At 37.6% G+C, this 22879-nt stretch overlaps 1 protein-coding gene across 1 annotated transcript in view; it reads right to left on the reverse strand.

Annotated features, from left to right (window-relative positions):
* Positions 1-2565: 2565 nt before the first annotated feature.
* FLVCR2 (FLVCR choline and putative heme transporter 2) overlaps positions 2566-22879 on the reverse strand; it is a 73656-nt gene continuing 53342 nt past the window's right edge. Inside the window, exons 4-10 of the mRNA XM_074289984.1 lie at positions 17595-17662; positions 17104-17207; positions 10304-10414; positions 6854-6959; positions 6567-6678; positions 5710-5762; positions 2566-4154 (exon numbers count right to left, since the gene is read on the reverse strand). Coding sequence (XP_074146085.1) covers positions 4089-4154; positions 5710-5762; positions 6567-6678; positions 6854-6959; positions 10304-10414; positions 17104-17207; positions 17595-17662 — 620 coding nt within the window. The 3' untranslated portion in view covers positions 2566-4088. The remainder of the gene's footprint in view (positions 4155-5709; positions 5763-6566; positions 6679-6853; positions 6960-10303; positions 10415-17103; positions 17208-17594; positions 17663-22879) is intronic.

The raw sequence follows: 22879 nt of genomic DNA on the forward strand, positions 1-22879 counted from the left end.
CTTATAAAAGTAAAGAGGAATCAGAAGCTACAGGATAAAACTTGTAAACTACATACCAGTAAACATATGAGGCAGCATGGAATAGTAAATAGAAAGCTAGATAGAAAAAGCTAAATAGCTAAATAGAAAGAACACTTGAGTTGAAATTACACCTCTGATATTACCTGGATTGTCATGGAATTAGCCAAGTCCGGTAAAAATGAATGTGACCAGAGTTACTGAAAAAGAAATTAAAGAGAATAAGAGGAAAGAGGCTGCTAAAAAGGGAAGGATAGCCAAAGGGGTAAGTTGATAGGGCCAGGAGACAACAATAGAGTGACTATCAAGCTAGAATAGCAAAAAAAAAAAAAAAAAAGGCAAAATGAGGTAAGGAAAAAAATGTCAAAAATTGTTCTAACATTCATCTAATCTAGACATTCAGCAGTACTGGATGTATCCAGGACTATAGTGGACTACAGAAATAAAGATATGAAACTTCTCTTTAGTCAACACATTTGATATTATATAATTTGGTCCTAAGTCTTATAGCGTGGCTTTTAATTGCTGTAAGCATTCAGAGAAGAAATTAATGAGGAACAAAGTAATCAGGTAAGTTTTTATAGGACTGAAGTGATTCTGGACTAACCTCAACCTGCTTGTCTCTGAGGGATATGGAGGAAGATATACATAAAATCTATTTCAGACTCTTTTCTGGAACTTAAGAGCCTAATAACACCAGCCTCATGACAGTAGCTACAATATAAAAGCAAATGCCAAAAGGTAGCTGAATTCAAGTTATAATGACAATATAAAGCAATAACCAATTTTGATCCTAGACCAGATTATATCTTTCTTAGTAGAAAGGAAAAGTGGGGACTGTGCGTGCAGTCAGTTTTGTTTTTCTTTGTTTTTGTTATGAGAGAGCATATTGGAAGCTGGGAAGTAGGAAAAACAAAAGGTATCAAAGCTTACAAGTAATGTTTATTGTGTTTTATGTAGCTTATCTGTTTGAAGTATCAAATAACCTTGTAAGGATACTATAGCTCTTGGTTCTATTATTACTAAGAAACTGACACTTGGAGAGCTTAAATTGCCTATGATCACAAAGTTGTCAGAAACAGGATGTGATCCATTGTCTCCCGATTCTGTCTAGCACTTTTAATGGATGAATTAACAAAAGTAATTTCCAGAGAAGTGTTGAAAAATGCTGTTCGAGCTCTCATGTCAAATATGTAAGTAATTGAGGCCTTGACATATGTATGTCCTTATAGTTTCATGTCCTTCCTAATCCAGGTGTGGGAATGATGAAAAGTGGAAATGCAATATAGGCTTTCCATAAAAGATAAAATCAATATTAATCATATGCTAAAATATTCTTTTATCACACAAGTGACATTTTTATAACAGCTTGCCAGAAAAGACTTCCAGAGGACTAGTGACAGCAGGAGAATCTAAATATCTCCTATAACACGATCTAGAATGTAAAGCAGTAAGCAAAGATAGAAGAAAATTTCAATGATGTTTTAAATAATAATTTCAAATAATGAAAAAAAAAAACCAAATCAAATAATGGGGGCTTTATTAGTAAATAGCCTGACTAACTTGACTTTTAGCTATATTGCTTTTGGTGAAAATACTACATGCCCTTTTCGAGGCAGAACACTTCCATTGCGAGTCACCATTCCCTTCTCAGCTGACCAGATGCAATTCCCCATGGAGATGAGGAGGCCAAAGGAGAATCTTAAGTGCTGTAGTGTCCTTGTTGCATTAGGGCAAAGTAACTTTTTTCAGTTAATCATTCAAGACTTAACAGTGTTCCATTGCATCCCATGAGTTCTGGGATTAGGCCTTCTACTAGTAGGGTCTCTTCTGGATTACAGGCTTCTATTCCTATCTAAATGTAGAGAGACTTCTCTCTGTTGATTATCTCCAATTTATCCTTCTCATTAGCTGAGTTTCTTTAGAGCAAGGATTGTGCCTTGCTTTTTTTTTTTTTTTTTTTTTTTTTTTTTTTTGTACCCCAGCACTTAACAGAATGTCTAGACTCTAGTTAGGTACTTAATAAGTATTTATTGGCCATTTTTCTTGGCCCTTACACCTCCAAATTTCTGCCACAATTTCACCTTGGTTATTGTTCTCAAATATGTATGCTGTCATTCTCCAGGACTAAAACTTTGAGAGACTTGTAACTTCATTGACAATATTGATATTGTAACAACTTCTACTGCACATAGAAATCCTATTTTTCAGGAGTTGACAGTTTAAAAACTCATCTGGCAGTCAACCTTCTAGAGATGTAACTATGAACTTAAACTTGGCAAAAGAAAGCTCTGATAAATTGGTGAGATCTATTAGATTTTGCACTCCATTAGCTAAACATGGCAGAAACCAGGGTTTACCTATTTACTATGAGTGGCAACTGAATAGAACATTTTTCCCATCAAAAGTCAAGGGAAAGCTAGATAGGTGCAGAGCACCAACCCTAAAATCAAGAGGACCTGACACTAGCTGTGTGATGCTGGGCAAGTCACTTAAACTCCAATTGCCTTGCCCCCCAAAAAAGTAGGAAAAAAAAAGTCTAGGCAGTTTACTTGGGAAGTCATATATTTTCTTACAATTATTAAATATATATTATTTCATTGTAAAATACGGCAGCATTCAGTAAATATTTTGTTAAACTAAGGGGAACAATTTTGTTAAACTGAAGGGAGTAGATATAGATATATACACATATATATGTATATGTATACATACATACACATATATCTTTCCCTATATACAATTTAACATTATCCCTAATCATGCTTTCACTAGCACTCATCCACTTGCCTCCAAAAGTCCCCAAACTACATCTTTACAAGTTTTCCCATATACATAAACATATTCCACACATGCACAATGACTCCTCAAGATCATTGGTCCAAGCATTTACTGCAGGAAATTCTGCTTTAAACAGGCTGAGATCAATTTGCAATAGCAAGGGTTCAAATCCTTCATTCTCAGGAAAAACCTCCATAGCCCAAGAGGGGAATCAAGTAGATGGTCTGATAAGATTCTGGCCTGAGGTGATTTAAAGGGAGAAGCTTTAAATTGTAAATGTTTGATGAATATTAGTGCTAAATCAGGGCTAAAGAAAGGGGGAGTACTGAATATTGGATGCCAGAAAAAGGGCCTGCTCAAAAGGTCACTTTTATCTCCGCTTCCTCCTATCCACTTAGAAGATGTTCTGAATTTCTTAGAATAATTGGAAACTGTGTGTGGAACAATAACAAAAAATTACTGTTATCATCTTCTGTTAGGGCAGGGACCCTTTGGCTCAGGACTGAACTGCACAATTAAAGACCTCTTTCTGCATGTAAAGTTGGAAGTCTTCATAAGTTATTTGCACACACTCTTCTCTAAAAAAAATTTTTTCCCCCAATAAAAAAATCAAACAGCCAAGATTTTCAAATATAGTTTTCTGCATGGGGATAGATGATTTATTTAGCACTCACTGCCATAAAGTTCTTAGACCTCCAAATTATTTCTCCATAACAAAAGAATTATCCTTGAAATAGAGTATTTGATTTGACCAGCTCTGAAGAAGTTTGGAGAAAGATTCCAACATTAAACAGTTTGAACTCAGTTCCAAGTGTCTTTGCCTATGCCACCTGCTCTTTTCTCCCAATGTCTACACAGTAGTCAGCTCTGGTCAGCCCAGAAATTCTTGGATTTTGTTTTGTTTCCCTTAAAGTAACAGCTAGTCCTTGCAAAGTGCTTCATCCAGTGGTCAAAAAAAGTCACTAAAGGAAAGTTACTATCTTAGGAAATTCCTCCTCAAGGTGATTATACAGGTCTTGTCCATTGAAGAATGAGGATTAAGAAGGAAGAGGCAAAGATCCAAAGTCAAGGTTTGGAATGCAGATTGCTCCACTGGCCTTTATCAGCACCATATCCATTAATTCAAGGCAAGAGAAGGAAAAAGTAATTCCGACTAAATCTCCTCAAGTTCCTAGAAAGGGACTTCTAGAAGGAATAGGTCGTCAGTGGAGAACCTCTTGATGGCAAACAATGGGATGAAGGCAGGCCACTGCAATTCAGCTTCCCACAGATTCCTGCGATTCCTCCTCTCAAAAGTGTTCATCAAGAGAGGGATTTGGATTTTTGTCTTGATGGGGCTGCTCATCTGAGATTTTCTACAAGACCAAAGAAACATAGCACATGGAATATGGTTATGACATCAAGCAAGAGTGCATTGAAAAAGTGAGTATATAGCAGCTCTGTAGCTCTACAAAGGGAATGAAAGGACCTGGTTGAGCCCAGTGTAGTCCAGTGTCCCAAAGGATGCTTTTGTAACAAAGATACATATGCATTGCATCACTCACTCTTTCTCTCTGACCCTCTTTCCCTCTCTTCTTTGTCCTGCCTTTCTTCCTCTCTCCCATTCTCCTTCTCTCTTTCCCTTCCTCCTGCCTTATCCTTCTCCTTTCTTCTCTTCATCTCTCTCTGTTGGAATAGGCTTCATGTTGTCCCCATTCTTACCAAATGTATACTCCTTCAGATCAATGACTCTCTCATTTTTTAAAAATGTATTTTCCTAAACATTTAAGTTTAGGAACCCTAAACATTTAAGAAACATTTGTTGGTTGACCAATTGATTGGATTAGATTGGTAATAATAATATCTGAGGGCACTATTTCTCTTTCCTTCCTGCTACACCTGCCCCCTTCCAATAGATGTAAGATAAAATAATAATTATCATGATGATGATAGCATTTATATAATGCTTTATGTTTTGCACTTGTCAGTATCTCATTTGATCCTCACAAGTTTCAGGGAGGTAGATGTTATTACTATCCCTATTTTACAGATGAGGAAACTGAAGCAAACAAGTGAAGTGACAGGACAAGGCCAAATAGCTAGTAAATGTATGAGGATTAATTTTGACTCAGATCATCCTGATTCTAGGCTCAATGATCTATCCACTGCATCACTAAAGGCCATGAGGAGCCTACTCATTCTAATACTTGTCTTTAGAACACTGAGAAACAACTTCCTTTTTTTTTGTCCTACCCTTTCTTCATTTGGTTCCAATCAAATATAAGAAATGGGCATAATTTCCTGTTCTAGATCAAATTAATCAGTTTATTCTCACCCCTACCTCACCTGCTGTTTGCTTTACTAATGTGTCTCTTTAAGGATTCTACCTATCTCTTCTAGTCATAGCTGATCTTTCTCCATATCATCCATGTATCAGCCCAAGCAGCATACCCTGAATGCTACCAAATAGTAGGGGAGTCCTGGGTTTCAGGCTTGACAATGGTACAAACCAAGATCTTGCCTTTACACGCCAGCTAGTGAGAAGGTGTTGAGACTAGGGCCTTCTTAGCAGATTTTGTAACAATAACCACATGTCATTTGGGGGTGAGTGGGGTTATATAGCCTGAGAAAATTAAAAAAAAACTTTACCATTCATCCCTTTAGGAAAAGGAATCAAAGAAAGCCCAGATGAGAACATCTGGAGAAGAAAAAGTACTTTCCAATTAAATTGCATCTGGCACTTGACAGCGTCTATACTGTTATGTTTCTAGCCTTTTAAATCATTCTCTTTCAAAAGACAAGCAAAATCATTCATTCTTATAGTTCAAGGTGCCCTCGTTTTTCCTATTGCCTACATCCTACCTGGCCCCTGGGTTAAGAACCCAGGAATCAGGACTAACCGTGATATGACATAAAGATCCACATACTCACAGTGTTAGGTAGCACATTTGCTTTTTGCCTCCGGAGATCTGCCTTAATGAACACTGAGCAAAGAGGAGAAGAAGAGATACGAAAAATCATTAAGTGGGCTATTATCACAAACAAGTACAGAAGTCATTTTCTCCACAAATAATGGCAATATAAAAATGGAAAGATTACTGGACTTCGAGTCAAAGAATATTGCAGGCCTAATTTCATCCATGCCACTAGCTTTTTAACTATGGGGAAGTCATTTAATCTCTGAGTTCTCAAGTTAGAAAAGTTTAGAAAATCCTGTTTTAGACATTATCTGTGTGATCCTAAGCACAAGTAATTTAACTGCACTAAGCCTCAGCTTCCTCATCCGTAAAGTGAAAGAGGGTGGACTCTCAAAGGTCCCTCCCTAACTCTGAATCTATTATCACCTGCATCTTAGAGATAAGAAAATGCATAAGCTATCTGTAATGCTAACCTTAAAGAGTTCATATGAGGAGTTCATATGCTAGTGATCTCAACTAGCTGGCAGCCTTTCCCTCTACTATCATGCCAAAGAACTGGAAGGCCTGAGCATTTGGTTAAATATATTATGCTAGTTATGAGAGTACCTAAGGTGATAAAGACATATAGTAGATAAAACTCTAGACCTGGAGTCAGGAAGATTTGAGTTCAAACCTAGGCTCTAATATCTTCTAGCTGTGTGATCCTGGATAAGTCATTTAACCCTGTTTGCCTCAATTTCTTCATCTATAAAAAAATAAGCCAGTGAAGGAAATAGCAAAACCAATCTTGTATCTTTGCCAAGAAAACCCCAAATGGGGTCATGAAGAGTCAGATACAACTGAAAAAATGACTGAACAGCAACAACTTACTCGTTATGAGAGTTCCAAAGGCAAGGAAGACACACAGAAAGACATTTCCAGCCAGTGTTCCAAAGTGGTCAATGATCTGGCCTTGGCCAATAGTGAAAATGATCCCAAATATCTGGAGGTACAGAAAAATAGAAGATTGAGGGGGTAGGGTAGGGAAACAAACCATAAAACAACCAAAAAATAACAAATCCAGCCATTCAACCAATTTGATCACATCTGAAAGAAAGTCATTTGTCTGTAGACGATTTCAATCATAGCCAACCAAGAAGATGGAGAATGGGACGTACCTGAGCAGATACATTAAGGAGGCCTGAGGACATTCCTTCTGATTCTGGGTATGTCAGTTCCACAGCAAATTCAAACCCCAGGGGGAGATACCCAGTCATGAAAAACCTAAAGACAATGTCATAGGAACAGCTTCTAAGATGAAGGGATGAGGTAGGAGTGACAAGTACACAGAATTCTTTCCACTTCCTCTCCCTTCCCACTCCTTTCTTCTACTTCTTGCCCAAAAGCACACTGCTTTCTCTGTTATATCTTTCTCACTCCAGTAGCCAGGTCCTTGTTGGCATCAGACCAAATCCCTAATCATAAAACAAAAAGAGAATAAGGAACTGGCTTCAAATACTCAATTGACCTTTAGGATTCAAGGAGAAATTCTGATGCAACCCAGGATCAAGTCAATGTTTATAGAAAGTAAATGGCAGAATACCTAGTATACCTAGCTAGAGCTGCATCCAGAAACTTTGAGGAATCCAAGAATTTGGATTAGAAAAAATAATTTTCACCAAACTTTACCAGAAAGTGAGCAACCCCTTCAACATTTTAATACATTATTCTGAGAGGGATCCATGGATATTATCAGATTGCTAAAAGGGTCCAGGATACCCCCCCATAAAACAAATTGAGAATATCTGGCTTAGCACCTTAACTGAGAGACTGTATTTATTACCAGGAGTTGTTGAGCTCACCAGCTGTAATACATTTTAGTCACTGGGGGAAAAACATAACTGTGGCAGAGGCTAGAAAGTATATACAATGCCTGAGCTCTCCAATGACTTCTATGGCACAGCAAGATGACAGCAGACTGACAACTCCATCTGAGAACCTCAGGATGTTCTCTCTTTCCAATCCCTACTGAACTGCTGTCTCCTCCCAGGAATGGCTCACTAGCACAACTAGATGCCTGGAATACTGTTGTTGCTCTTTGTTTTTGAAGAGGATCAATGATATCATATCCTAATGTCCATTCAGACTTGTGCATGAATTGGATTTAATTGGATTAAAAATTAGATTTTGTGGCAGAGCCACAAAGTTGTCAGTCTCATTCTCTCTTTCAGATTCATCAGAGTTCACTGACAAGAAAAATGTCGAGATAACTGGCAATGTCCCGAGACGCATGCAGCGCGTGATCTTGGAGAATCCAATGTTTGACTAAGCTCTGAGCGTTTCCCCAGCACCTGTTTCATCCACCTTCATGGCCAATGAGACAAATTGTTCCCATCTGCCATTCCACCAGGAGAGATCTTCACATGCTTGAGGTAGACATCCCCTAACTGCATCTGAGGCACTAATCCTCCCAGAACACATACCAGATAAACAAGATATAACAGTATCTAAATGCTACATAGATAACTGTATCCATCAGATACAAAATAGATAAGATAATCTTAAAGAGAAGACCTATAGGATAATATTCAAAATCATTTCATCTAAAATTCAACAGAAAAAAGTAAGATTTAGGAAAGAAATAATCTCTTCAAATATCATAAATAGTGTGTGATATGGAATACAGATTTATCTTGATCTGCTGAGCCCCAGAGAGGAGAACTAGACTATAATAAGAATTGAAGAGAAGCAGATTTTAAGTCAATATCAGGTAAAAAATATCCTAATAATCAAAATTGTCCCACTCTAAAATAGTGAACTTATCATCCCTTGAGGTATTCAATTAGAGAAGTCCTCTAGAAGTCCTTTCCTTCTGTAGTCTCCCTCTATGTCTATCTCAGTCAGAAATAATCTCTCCTTTTCTGAAACTCACATAGTCCTTTGTTTTTGTTTAATGAATTAATTGCCCTTTAGTTTCCTTCATATGTATATGTGTTTTATTATTGATGAGTGCCCAAATTCTGCCCTGTGAGACATGGAAATTCTAAAGACTCATCTTTACTGTCCAAATTCAAGCTTGAGTTTTCTCTCCTTGTCCCTTTTATCATGAAGTTATTTTCCCCAATGGGACACAAAACCATGCTAATTTTCTGACAATATGGTCTTCTTGAATAAATATGGTTTTTTTGAATGAAAAAAAAAAAAAAAAAAAGAGAAGACCTATAAAAAGTGAGCTTGAAAGTGAGCTCTGGCACCTGTGTAACCCAGCAAGTCACTTAATTCCTCTGCCTTACTTTCTTCATCTATAAATAAGAGGGATTGGACTAGGAACCTCAAAGATCTATCAGCCAAGCATTTAGTCACTGAATGGCTACAGCCTTGGTCAAACTGAGACTATTGAAAACTGTAGTTTTAAAAAGTACAGGCCACTGCATCTAGTCGTCCTGATCTATACCTGGCCATTGGAACCAGTTGGTTCTGAAGGGGAAAGTGAGGCAGATGACCTCGCACAGCCCTCAAACCAATTCACTTGTATGCTATAGCATCACCTCCCTAATGTTATGGTCCTCTTCAAGAACAAAGGACAAACAACAATTACAACAATTAGGCACTAATTAATTAATGTAGGCACTAATGTCCTACAGAACAGAAGAGAGAAGGAATGGAAGGACAAAGGAAGACCACAGACCCCATAAAACAGTGTTTTCCATTATCTCTCAGGAGTGATTTCTGTAAAATATTCTGAGGGATTTCTACATATAGCATATAAATATGGAATAATACTCTTGAAGAGGACCTGATTGGTTGTCCTTCATTTTCGAAGAGGCCCCAAATGACATCAGTCAGAGTTGAATTACAATATGTCTCATTATGGCTGATCAGACCAATACAAGCTCGGGATGCTCAGCCACAGGTTGGACACAAATAGTCCCTGTGAACATTTGGGGTGGATTCTCTAATTTTGTGCATCTCATGTTTCTTCTGAGCTAATTTAATTTTGCTTTGCTCATAGAGCATGTCACCTTCTCTGATGAGGACATAAAATGTTATATAGTTCTATGCCAGTTTCTACCATGCCATACAGTCAGATCTTGAGAGTGTACTTGTGTCATTTTTTCTGACCACCATGTGAACGTTTGCCCTGTGTAAGTTCTCCATAAAATAATCTTTTTGGCCAATATAAATTTATAAATTTGAACAATGTAGCCAGCCCAGTGGAATTTCACTCTCTGCAGTGGAGTTTGAATACTTGGTAGTTTAGTTCAAGAAAGGGCCTCAGTGTCTGGTATCTTATCCTGCTGGGTGATCTGAAGAATATTCCTAAGAAAATTCAAACGGAAGCAGTTCCATTTCTTGGCATGGTGCCGGTATAAGACACCAAGGGGAACTCTGAAAAGGAAAGATCCCGAAATTTACTTTATCCCAATGAAGTGACAGGGACCTTAAGACCCAGGAATCCTTGATTTATACTTACCATTCAAGCAGAACATGCCTGTTTTTAAAAGTCTTCATGTAGATTACTTGGTCCATATTAGAGAGTGGAAAAGATAGAAAGGAGCTAAATTATGCTAATTTATTGAAGGATAACTGGACATTAATTACCAGTGCATATATTAGCTTCAACTTACCCCAGGATGCCTGCTGTAAGGAACACAATCCAGAGGTGTCCAAGGCTCAGGGTCATAGTATATGCTACCATGCCCACTAGGGACATGCAATAAACCACCAGTGTTGTCTGTCTGGAAACAAGAGGCAAGAGAGTCAGCAGAAAGTTCCCATATGTTTCTTGTTGAAAATTGATCAAATATGTTCCTTATGAAGCACATTTGACAGGCCTAGTTCCTAGCTCAAGGATTTCTGTCCTCACAGTGGCAAACAACATAGTAACTAGGGAGACCTTCCCATTTTCTTATCCAAATAAAAAAAAGCAAATCTGTAGCCCTACATTCTAGGCGAGAAGGTAAATGGGAGTATCAACAACATCTTTCTAAAAAGACAAATTGGAGGAAGAACTGTCTCAAAAAAAAGATTTGGAAATGCTTTACAATTATTATCTTACATGATCTTCACCATAACCCCGGGTGTTGGTGCTGTTATTCCCATTTTACAAATGACAACATTGAGGCAGATAAAAGTTTAATGATTTACCAGAGTCACACAGATAGTAAGTATACATACAAAATAACTATCTATAAGATAAGATTGGATTTGAATTCAGATGTTCCTGATTTCAGGTCCACATTTCATTGGTTGCAGGAATAAGCATAAGGGATTACTAGCCAGATTTCCAGAGGCAGCCCACTTTTACTACAGGGATTTTATCCATTATTACTAACTAGTCTGGAAAAGGTGGCAGCTAGTAACACAGTGGATAGAGTGCTAGAGCTGGATTAGGAAAAACTCATCTCCCCAAGATCAAATCTAGCCTTAGATACTTCCTAGCTGTGTGATCCTGGGCAAGCCACTTATTCCTTTTTATCTCAGTTTTTCCCTCTGTAAAATGAGCTAGAGAAGGAAATAACAAACCACTCCAATATCTATGCCAAGAAAACCCCAAATGGCACCACAAAGTGTTGGACATGATTGAAAATGGTTTAACAACAAAAATAGGAGAAGGGAGGTAGGGGAGTTTGGACCTGTATTTCATCAGTATGATTAGCTTGTGGCTTGGAAACTTCCTTCATTAATTCTGATTGACAATTCAGCACTAATTTACAATCTTAAAAAATTGTCTAGAGATAATGAAAGGTTAACTGGCATCACTCCACAAGAATAGAAGTTCCATTAGAAATGAGTTCTACTAAAAGTCACTTTCATTGACTTCACTAATATTTGTCAGAGATGGAACTTGAACTCTCATCTTCTTGATTCCAAAGCTAGCCTCCTATTTACTACATTATGCAGTCTCTCAGTATCATTAATAATATTTAATAGAATAATCATGCCTTACAATTTACAGAATACTTTCATGTAAATTATCTCATCTGAATCTCACAAAAATCCTATTAAATACAAAAGACAGATAACCATTGTTCCAGTTTTACATTAGATAATGACACTTGACTAAGAGATAACAGAACCAGAATTGGCTCCTATTACAATCCAGTACTGCACTGCCCTACATAAAAATAGCAAAGACATTTCCAATTCCACAGCCAGAAATCATTCTATATCCTAGCACAACCAATCCCAGTGACCACAGTTAAATGACAGCAACAAGCATGGTTATTAAAGAAGCAAAGCTATCATAGGAGACTGTGTAGTAAAGTAAAAAGCACGATGACTCCCAGGACAGAAGACCTGGGATTAAATCTCAGGTTTTCAATTCTGGGCAAATTATATAATTTCTGTGGGCATCAACCTCCTGATTGAAAAAATTAAAGAGTTGAACTAACCAATCTTCTCTAAGGTCTTTTTTAGTACAACATCCTTTGATTATGACAACTTTGCCTCTATTTTCTTGCTTTTGATCAGAAACCATGTGCAAATACTATGTGACAATGCTACTTATGATTCCTTTTCTATTATCTGAGGCTACTTCCTGTTAGAGCTTTGCATAGTCTCAGAAAACTGCAGTTTGTTTTACTTAATCTGATTTTCTTCTTTCAAGCAGTCTAGCCAGCAGTTCAAAAGAAGATTTACTTTTCTAGGCCCCAAATCAAAGAAACAGGATTTGACCCCTGTAACAATCATCTCTTCCTCTACCACCCTTCCCCTTCATCTATATCTCAAGATAAAAAATACGAGTCATACCTAGATGTCATAGGAGAATGTGTAGTAAAGTAAAAAGCACAATAACTCCCAGAAAAGGACTCAAGGTCAAATCACTTTTCAATCACTCTAATATGTGAAATTTAGACAATACAATCATTAAATTTGTCTATTTTTTTAAACTCATTTATTTCAATTGCCTCTAAAGACTTAGGAATAAGTCCTCAGAAGGCAAAGGAGAATTCAGATTGAGTTGAAGCAGACTACAACATTAAGTAATGAGGAACTCAAAGGAAAATAGAAGTAAAAGGTATATTAATTAATTGATAAGATAAGAAGAACTGGTCAAGTGCCAAGAATAAGAACTTATTTATGAACAGCCCAATTACAATTTCAAGAGGAAGTAAATAAGGTCTTTAATAGGTAAGATGGATCTCCTACTGCGAAAGTAGGAAAAGTAAAGAGAATAATAAAGATAATAGCTATATTTATGTAGCGCTTACTATAGACCAGGTATTTATCGTGCTAAGCAATTTACTTTACTTTAAGCCCTTTATCTCATTTATCTTCACAATAACCCTGGGAGGTAGATACTATCATCATCTCCATTTTACAAATAAGGAAACCGAGACAAACAAGTTAAGTGACTTACTCAGGGTCATACAGCTAGTAAGTATCTGAGGTCCCCAGCACCCTATCCATTGAACCACCTACCTGTTTCTAACATGGCTGAGTCCATGAGAATTTAAATGCCCCTGATGCTCCAGCTCAAACTCCATTTTAAGGAAAATACCCAGACCAGCCATATTCACTTCTTTCTTCTTCTCCAGGCTCCATCTCTGACCCTCTGAACATTCTTTCTTTAATATGGCCCAAACTATGTTGTCTTTCCCCACTATAATGTGAACTTCCTGATGACAAGGGCTGCCTTTCCTTTTGTTGCTCTTTGTATTCCTAGCACAGTGTCTGGCACATAGTGCTTAAAAAAATACTAATTTATTTGACTTAACTATTCCTTTACCGTAACAGAGAGAGATGAAGAGAATGAGATCTCAAACCGATGAATCAGAAGAAACATTCAGATTCTGACAAGGCTGCAGAGGAAGCAAAGTACAACTTGTTCATTCCCTTTCTCCCTTAAAGAAAAAATGAGTTCACCCTCGTGTCCCACTCTTTTAGTTTATTCTTCCTTGCTAGGATAAAGAGTCTTCCCCTCCCAGACTTATTTATTTAATAATTTAGATTTTTTTTTTTTTTGGACTAGGTGAAAGAGGATATTTTTTGCCTCAATTGCTACTTAGCTTTAATCACTGAAATGTGTGCAGTCTCAGTCAAACCGAGACCTGTTGAAGACCTTAGCTTAAAAAGGCCAAGGTTTCCCATTGCACTCTGGGATTTATATCTGGCCACAGGACCCAGACAGCTCTGCAGGGAAAAGTGAGGCAGGTGCCCTTGTACAGCCCTCCTTCACTTAAACCCAATTCACTTGCAAGTCATGGTGAAGACCTCCCTGAGGTCATGGTCTTCCAGAATGAAGGACAAACAATAAGAAGAACAATCCTCTCTAGGATAAGCAATCTCTTTCCAGCCTTGAAAATCCTGGGTGCCATTCCCCCTTCTCTTTGCTTGGCCAAGCCCCCTAGGCTTGGATTCTCAATCCTCTGGGTTGGACTAGATAACAACAACAAAACAACTAGCACTTTAATTGTCCCTACTATGTGCCAAACACCGTCAGGCACTTTACAAATATCTCATTTGATCAACACATCCTGAGATCACTTGCCACTCAGGGACTGTACCCATTAAGCCACTCTAGTAACTATTTCTTCATTCCACCGAATTAAGTTTAATTCTTGTATTATTTTCATGTCATGATAAGAAAGTTGATTTGAAGATACATTTAATGCTGTTTTTCCCCAGCATGCCACAGTTGTCAGTTATGATTCTGTTCACACCTACTTCTCCTTCTTTTTCCAACCTTATTTCTTTTCATGATCACAGGAAAACCTTTCCTGATGTCACTGGCAAGCCTCAGTTCTCCAAACGTTCTCATCTCTTTCCCAGAACACTTCTGGTGCTCCATCAGTTTTCTAGTCTGAAAAACACCTGGAGCTCTATAACACTTAACCAAAAGTTCAGAAATACCCAGGAGCATTATGGGGCACAGCCCTATTGATTTCCAATTAAAGTGACAGTTGATGCAAAAAGCTTTGGTTGCCTTGACAGATCTCAAAGAAGCTCTTGGTTGCTGAAAGCATTGAGACCGTAAGAATAGAGTCCACTGAAGTCAGAAGCAGCTGGGAATGAACAGCCTTCTTCCTCCTCCATTCCTGCTATCCCTGCCCACTAACATTTCCATTTTAAAAAATAGCTGTGTGTGTATAAATAGCACAGTGGGACCACTATTCTCACCACTCCCACAAATTCATCAGGCAGTCAGTTAACAATCCACGTACCAAGTCCTGTACAAGATGATTCTCATCTGCACCATTGTACCCTTGATGATATGAACATCAGATGAGAGAGCGTAGAGAAAAAAGAGAAGAGTAACAGAGGACAAAGACAACCATGAGTAATGGAGGTAACCGGGATGAAGATCCAGCAAAAGAAACTGAGGACAGGTCTTTGAAGTAGGAAAAACCAGGAGATTGTAGTACTATACTAGAAAGTGTATCTATGTACCCAAAGATAACTCAATCTACTATGGACAGACTGAGAAGGTTACTACACTAGTCCAGGTGAGAGGTGATAAGGGAATGCTCCAGGGTGGGAACACTAGGAAAGAGGGCGACAGTGGGAGTTTAAAGGTGGAGGACAGGAGACCAAGTATGAATTGAAGTGAGACAAACCAGCATAACACAGTCCTTAGCTCCCAAGGCCAAACCTTCTCTGAGGGGAAGCACTAAATATAAAAACCAAGGGGCATGTCATAGACCACAGTCCTACCACAGGACTGCCCTTCTTGCGAATGACTTCATGTCCCAGTGTCCCAGACATTTCTAAATTAAAGAGCAGTGCTGATCTGCATTGTTTGTTTTGTTTTACTTTTCCATCAAGAAATTCCCTATGCTAAATTTCTTACTCAAGGTTGGAGAAAGAAGAACAAGAAGCAGATGTGAGCAGAATCATAACTGGCAACTCTGACACCTTGGAAAAAAAACTTACTCCACAGGCATAGCATCTACCATAATAAGCACTTATAAATGCTTGTTAAGGGCACTGACTATACAGGTGCAGTCCAAAAACATACATACATATTTGTATGTATGTTAATATGTATATATATGTATAATTAGTGCTAATCATTTGGCTGTCAAAATCTAATAGCTTGGGGGCAGTGCTGAGGCCCAAAGATTTCATTTTCTTCCGAGTCTCACCACAGTAAACCCTGGAAAGAGGAAGCTTCAATAGTCTCCTTCCGGAGTAGCTAGTGTCCACTGCCCTCATGGACCTCCCTTTAATGTCAGCGTCTCCTGCCAAGTTTCGTCACAAGCAATCCAGTTTCACCAGTCCCTCCTTTTATAGCAGAAAAGGGAGAAAGGAGTGGGGAAAAATAATTTATCTTCTATGCTAACTGCCTTACAAATATTGTTTTATCCTTAAAACATTCTTAAGAAGTGGGTACTATTGTTTCCCATTTTACAGCCAAGTCAGACACAAGTAAAGAAGCTCATCTGCTATTTGAAGTCAAATCTGAACTCTGGTCTTTCTGACCCAAAATCCAGCACTCCATCCACTAGACCACAAATTACCTCATCTGACCAGCAACATACAGCTATTAGTTCGTGATTCTGTCACTGTTCATAACTTACAGAGGGCAAGAACCATTGCAGACCCCAGCCTGCTGCTTGCATCCCTTTGTAGGGGAACCCTGATGGCTTCCTGAGGAGTTTCAATCTATCATTGGCTCTGTCAGTCAATGTACACCGAGGAGCATACTATATGTAGCTATTACTGTCCTGCGCTGTGGGGAGATTCAAAAGCAAGGGAAAACTGAGGAGGTTCATATCCTCTAAGTTAGGGATTAAAACCTGGATTACATGATCTTTAAAAAAAACAAAACTTGATAGCTATATATGTTATATATATGTATATATGTATTAATGATATAGCTATAATACAGAGCATATGTATATATGTGTGTGTGTTATGTACAATTCTTTATTTTAATGTTTTGCTAGCTGTAGATAATTGCCTTTGTACTATGCATTGAAAAAAACATTACTTTGAAAAGAGACTCTATAGGCTTCAACAGAAGCCAGAACAGTTTATGACACAAAAATGATTAAGAACCTCTCAAGTCAGAGGACCTGAATTCAAATCCTGTTTCTGTTACTTACTGTTAGCTTCCTGTTATCATAACAATATAGTAACCTTAGGTAGATTGTTTAACCCCTGAGCCTCAAATAGTCTGCTAATAATAATCTCTAAGGTACTTTCCAGCTTTAAATCTATGTTCCTATGGTACACAGCCCCAAATACTTCCTCTGAGAACACAGGCCAGAAAAATGTGAAATAAATTTCAATTATTGGCCCCTCCCCCCAAAACCCTGACTTCTCTTTTTCTAACTCTTCCCCTTAAATGCAGCTACCTCAGGAGGCAAGAAGGAACGTTTCCCCCAGACTTTTTCTTGCAGTGCCTACATACCCCTCCTTCTTCTTGGTCCCAGAGCAAAGTATTCATTAATGAAATGATTTAAGAATAAAAAAGACTTACTTGTATGTTTTAGTTTTATCCAGCCAGATGCCTGAGATCATAGCCCCAACCATTCCTGAGAAGATGATGGTCAAACCAATTCTGCCAGCATTTATTTCTTCACCCTGGGACACACATACACACACACACACACATACACACTCAGATCTGGGAGTAATCAGGAACAACATATAGATCAAAGGATTGTGAGACTAAAGACACAAAAATAAGTAATCTCCTCTATTAGAAAATCAGCTATTCAGAGAAGTTGCCAGTTTTACTAAGCTGAGGCAAGAAGCAGATTTCTCTATTTTCATGTTGTTCCAGCATCAGATCTGAGCGGCAGCTGCATCCCAGCTTTTTCAGAAGAGATATTTCTCATATACCAACACTTAAGTCCCCATCCCCAGAGTTCACTGTTAAGTAGAGAGAAACTAAGCCACAGAAGAACTTGGAAAACATGCTAGGTTGCCTATGAACTACCCGCACACATCCTTGAGCAAATATCTTACTGGGTAGTTGAGGATCACCATGCGATTCAGTAACGTTGATAGGGCATAGAAAGAACCAGTATTCAAACCTGTAGAAGAGTGGAGAAGTATTAGGTCACATGCTATCTTTGCAGTAGTTATAGATATAGGAGAGGAGAAACTCCATTGCCATTTCCATGCTTCCTGAAATCCCTGGAGAGCACTGGCCTAGGAAGTTAGGGCTCTAGCTTACATGAGCCTCAGGATCCTTCAGTATAAGATGGGGATGATAAAAATCTCCCTCCCTCACATTGAGGCGGTGAAGGAAGTCTCTCTAAAGAGAGCAGAGCATTAGAAATGAGAACTGCATTTATTTTGATCTACCCCACTGGTTTTCCCAAAGAAATATTTATGTGGTTACTAAAGACAAAAATTTTTCTCAGCATCTTAGAGCACTTGGTTTCAGTCTTCTTAATATTAACTATTAATGTAAATATTAACTAATATTAATATTAATACTATTAACTATTATTATATAATTATTAATAATTTTAAACTAATATTAATACTAACCAGGGAGTGTATGTTTGTTTTAATGCTCTATTTCTCTTAAGGATGGGAACCAACAATACTCGCCTCTTTCAGTTAAATTACATTCCAGCTGCCCTTTTGCCCACTTTCTTCCTTAAATTAGTGACATTCTTTCCAGAATCCTTCTGTACAATGTGTTTCCCTACCCCTTTCCCCAACATGGCACGCTCTTTACTCCCCCACTCACAATAGGCAATATAATAATGTACGAGCATGCTTCAGTTGCAGTCAGAAACCCTGGGTGCAAATTCTGTCATTCCTGTGTGATCAGAGGTAAATTATCTAACCCCTCTTGCCCTCAATGACTTTATTTGCAAAATGAAGGAGTTAGATCACTTCTAAGGTCTCTCCTAGCTCCAAATTTATTGTCTTGTGATTTCCGTCATATCTTTATGCGCAATAAGAGTTATTCAGGACTCCAAGAAATCCCTTTAAAGTTTTGTTTAAAGGTATCAAAAATGTCATTTCTAGATGCAGCTAATTGTTTTCCTGGAACTCCAATATCCAAAGCTATCAATTGGATTGAGGAACATCATCTTCCCTGACCTGAGTTATTCAGAGACTCCATACTCAACTTTCAGCCCCTTCTCCACCTGGCTTCCATCTGGGACAAACTGCAAATAAGAAAGTGACCAGGCAATACGATATATAGAAAGTCAAGAGATTCAATGTACTTTACTAGGAATCAATAGATCTTGGGTCTAGTATTATACTGCTATTAACCAGATAGAAGACTTTGAGTTAAGTCAGTCACTTTATATTTCTGGATTTTACCCCCTATTCAATAAATGCCAGTGGCTCCTTATCATATAAGTTGAAGAAACTGAAGCAAACTGGGTTAAGTAACTTGCCTAAGATAGTAAATTTCTAGTAAATTTCTGAGACCGAATTTGAACGGAGGAAAATGAGTCCTCCCTCCAGGACCAGCACTTTATCCATTATGTCACCTAACTGCCCCTTAGCACTTATTAAATGCCTATTATTTTCTAGACACTGTTCTAAAAGCTGATTTAGTTTATTTTTTCCTTTGAATCATGATTATTTTTCATTGTGAATTTAACAATTATCAATGAACCCAAAAATTTCAACATACAAAGAATAAAAATGATTGTATAACAAACTATGAACTTCTGTTGCAGTGTTTTTAAAAATATATTTATGTACAAATGTAATAAGGTTGTAATCAAATACTCTGTGGTCCCTATCTGTACTGTCTCCCTCCTTTCAGCCCTCATCTACCCAATGAGAAGATAAGCAATCAAAATCATCACAATATTGCTTTACTGCATGCAATGATCTCCTGGATTGCTCGTTTCACTGCTCATTTCACTTCCAATCAGTTTATTTCCCTGTAAATTCTATTCATTGGAAAGGAAGGGATGGGAAATTGGCACTTAATAATGACTAGATATAGTCCAGGAATTATCTCATTTTATTCTTACCTGTCTGGAAATGTGTCTGTCTCTGAATTTTAATTCATTACCTGTCTATCAGAAGGTGACTGGTTATTTAGAAAACAAAAATGTGAAAACTCAGTGTCAATTACTAGATCAACTTTCACTCCCAAAGCACCTGTCAATCATCTCCAGTGACTCCCCTGATTCCTTAGAGACTTAGTTGTGCAGGTTGGTTAATGTTCATACTATTTCTCTCCACTAATACTGTGAGCAAGAACCCAATTATTTGACCTATGGCTTGGAGGACAAACCCATATAAAAATAAGAAGATCCCTTAATAGCTTCATTTTGGGTCAAAGGACAACCCCTCACTCTATCTCCACATCCTTGAACCCTGTGCTCAGTGTAGGGACATTACGTGAAGCATACTCCCTTTCTCTCACAATTAGGCTTATGGCTAGGGACAGGCTAAACACTAGAATTTCAGATACTCTCCTGGGACGTGGCGAATCTAGGAAATTTGTTTTTCTTTACTTGTTCAATTATTTGTTAAAAGACTTGGTTTTCTATGCATACCCTTTGATCTAGCAATGTGTCTACTGGGTCTGTATCCCTAAGAAATCATGAAAGAGGGAAAAGGACCCACATGTGCAAAAATGTTTGCAGTGGCAAGAAACTGGAATTGGAAATTGAGTGGCTGCCCATCAGTTGGGGAATGGATGAAAAAAATCAATATATGAATGTTGTGGAACATTACTTTTCTACAAGAAATGATGAGGGAGCACTTAGATGGCGCAGTGGATAGAGCAACGGCCCTAAAATCAGGAGGACCCAAGTTCAAATCTAGTCTCAGACTCTTAACACGTCCTAGTTGTGTGACCCTGGGCAAGTCACTTACCCCCAATTGTCTCAGCCAAAAAAAAAAAAAAAAAAAAAAAAATGATGAGCAAGTTGATTTTAGAAAAGCTTGGAAAAACTTACATGAATTGACACTAAGTGAAGTGAACAAAACCAAGAGAATATTGTACATAGTAACAACAAGATTGTGAAGATCAACTCTGATGGAAATGGCTTTTTTAAACAATGAGGTGATTCAAGGCAATCCCAAAAGACTTGATTTGGAAAGTGCCATCCATATCCAGAGAAAAAACGATGAAGAATGAATGTGAATCGAAGTATAGTATTTTCATCTTTTCCTTTTTGTTGTTGTTTGTTTACTTGTTTTTTTTTTTTTACTCTCATATTTTTTTTCTCTTTTGATCTAATTTTGACAAATATGGAAATATGTTTAGAAGAATTGCATATGTTTAACTTATGTTGGGTTACTTACTGTCTTGAAGAGGGGAGAGGAGGAAAGGAAGGGAAGAAAAATTTGGAACACAAGATTTTGCAAAGGTGAATTTTGAAAACTATCTTTGTATGTATTTAGAAAAATTTAGAAAAATAAAATGCTATCAATATTTTCCTCATTGGAGTGGGGAAAAGGTAGAAATTTAAAAAGATAAATGCTTGTAATTGAAAAAAAATTATTCAAAAAAGAAAAAAGATTTTCACTTGGGCTTACAGGGATTATTATTACTGTGCTCCTGCTCTGCCAATTTTCTTCTTAGAAATTCAAACCAGCATAGACTTTCTCTAATTCCAAGAAAGCATTAGCATTAAGAATGGTTGGCTCATGTTTAAATATGGAGTGGGCTCCCTTAGGTTATGGACTTGGTGCAGGGGATAGAGAGCTAGATATGAAATTGGGAAGATGTATTTTCCTGAGTTTAAATCTGATCTCAGACACCAGCTCTGTGATGGTGGGCAAGTCATTTAATCCTGTTTGCCTCAGTTTCCTTATCTGCAAAATGTGCTGGCAAAGGAAATGGCAAACCACTCCAGTATCTTTACTGAGAAAACTCCAATTGAGGAATGCAAGAGTCAGATGTGAACTGAACCTCCTCAGGAAATCAAAGCCTCCTCCTAACTGTATTAGTTGAGACTCCTGGCAACTCTGAGTCTGGCATTCTGTAATCCCACGAAATTAACTTTCCAGTAGAAAAAAATATTTCATCACCAAAAATGTATTACATTGACTGTTTGGATCAATCAGTCCCAAATCTCTTACATTTTAATACAAATCCTGTCCATGACTTAAGGGTGCCCATTCTATATTTAAACATGAGCCAATAATTCTTAACTCTAATACTCTCTTGGAATTAGAGAAGGTCTGGCTTAGTTTGAATTTTCTAAGAAGAAAATTGACAAAGCAGGAGCAACAGTAAATAATCACTGTTAGCCTACATGAAAATCATATATATTTTTTTCAATTATATCAATTATTAGATCCAAGGTTTTTAATTGAGGATAGCAAAAATGCAATTTTCTAGATTTCTCCAATGGGTAAAATGACAGCTTTGCTCACAACAACAGTGAAGGAGATAGAGGAGAAATGGGTTTCTTCAGACTAGAATGTGTATAGTAGAAGTATAAAATATTGACCCTGCGGTCTACGGAATAAAGAAATGCATTGTTTTCAATCTTCAATGCTGGCTTACACTAAAGAGAAAGTTGAAAATGCAAAGAAATTACCCTAGAAGAGGAGAGACCTATGTCCAATACCACTCTGGATTCATATGATTTCTTTTTTCCAAATATTACTCAAAGTGGGCCCTCATAACTCAGAAGCAGATTTTATTATCATTCTGTTTTGGAAGGGAAAAGAGTTTTCATAGAGATCAATGAATTATTCAAGAATATATTCTGAAGAAGAGCCAAAACTAAAACTCAAACTATGACCAATATAAATTTCTCCATCTAGTATTCAAGACTTTCTACAAATTGATTTCTTCTCTCCTTAGGTCCTCTACATTCCTATCACTCCCAAACTCAGTAAATGTTCTCTATAAATATGGTACCTGGTTCTCTTTTTTCAGGAGAGGAAAATCCAGAAGGGATCACATTTACACACACACACACACACACACACACACAGATTGAATAGAGTAAAAGTATACTGGTAGATGCTTGAGATTTTTCGAGTTATTTAATTTTAGGAAGGCAAGGCCATAATAAACCTTTAATTTGGATAGCTATCACTATCCACCCTCCCCCAGGAGACCTAAAAGTTCAATTAGGATAAGCATTTGATTTGTTTGGACCTGTGATTTCATTGGGAACAGGAAACTTTCACTAAAGAAATTCCCTTCCTTCCCCCATGCAAATCAGCAATTTATCTGTAACTGAGACACTTGATTTTTTAATTTCTTGGAGCATTGAGAGGTGACTGATGACATCACAGAGATATAGACTATGGATATTGGAGACAGGACTTGAATCCAGGTCTTCTGACTCCAA

The sequence above is a fragment of the Sminthopsis crassicaudata genome, chromosome 2, assembly GCF_048593235.1.
Source record: "Sminthopsis crassicaudata isolate SCR6 chromosome 2, ASM4859323v1, whole genome shotgun sequence".
In the NCBI taxonomy this organism is placed as follows: Eukaryota; Metazoa; Chordata; class Mammalia; order Dasyuromorphia; family Dasyuridae; genus Sminthopsis; species Sminthopsis crassicaudata.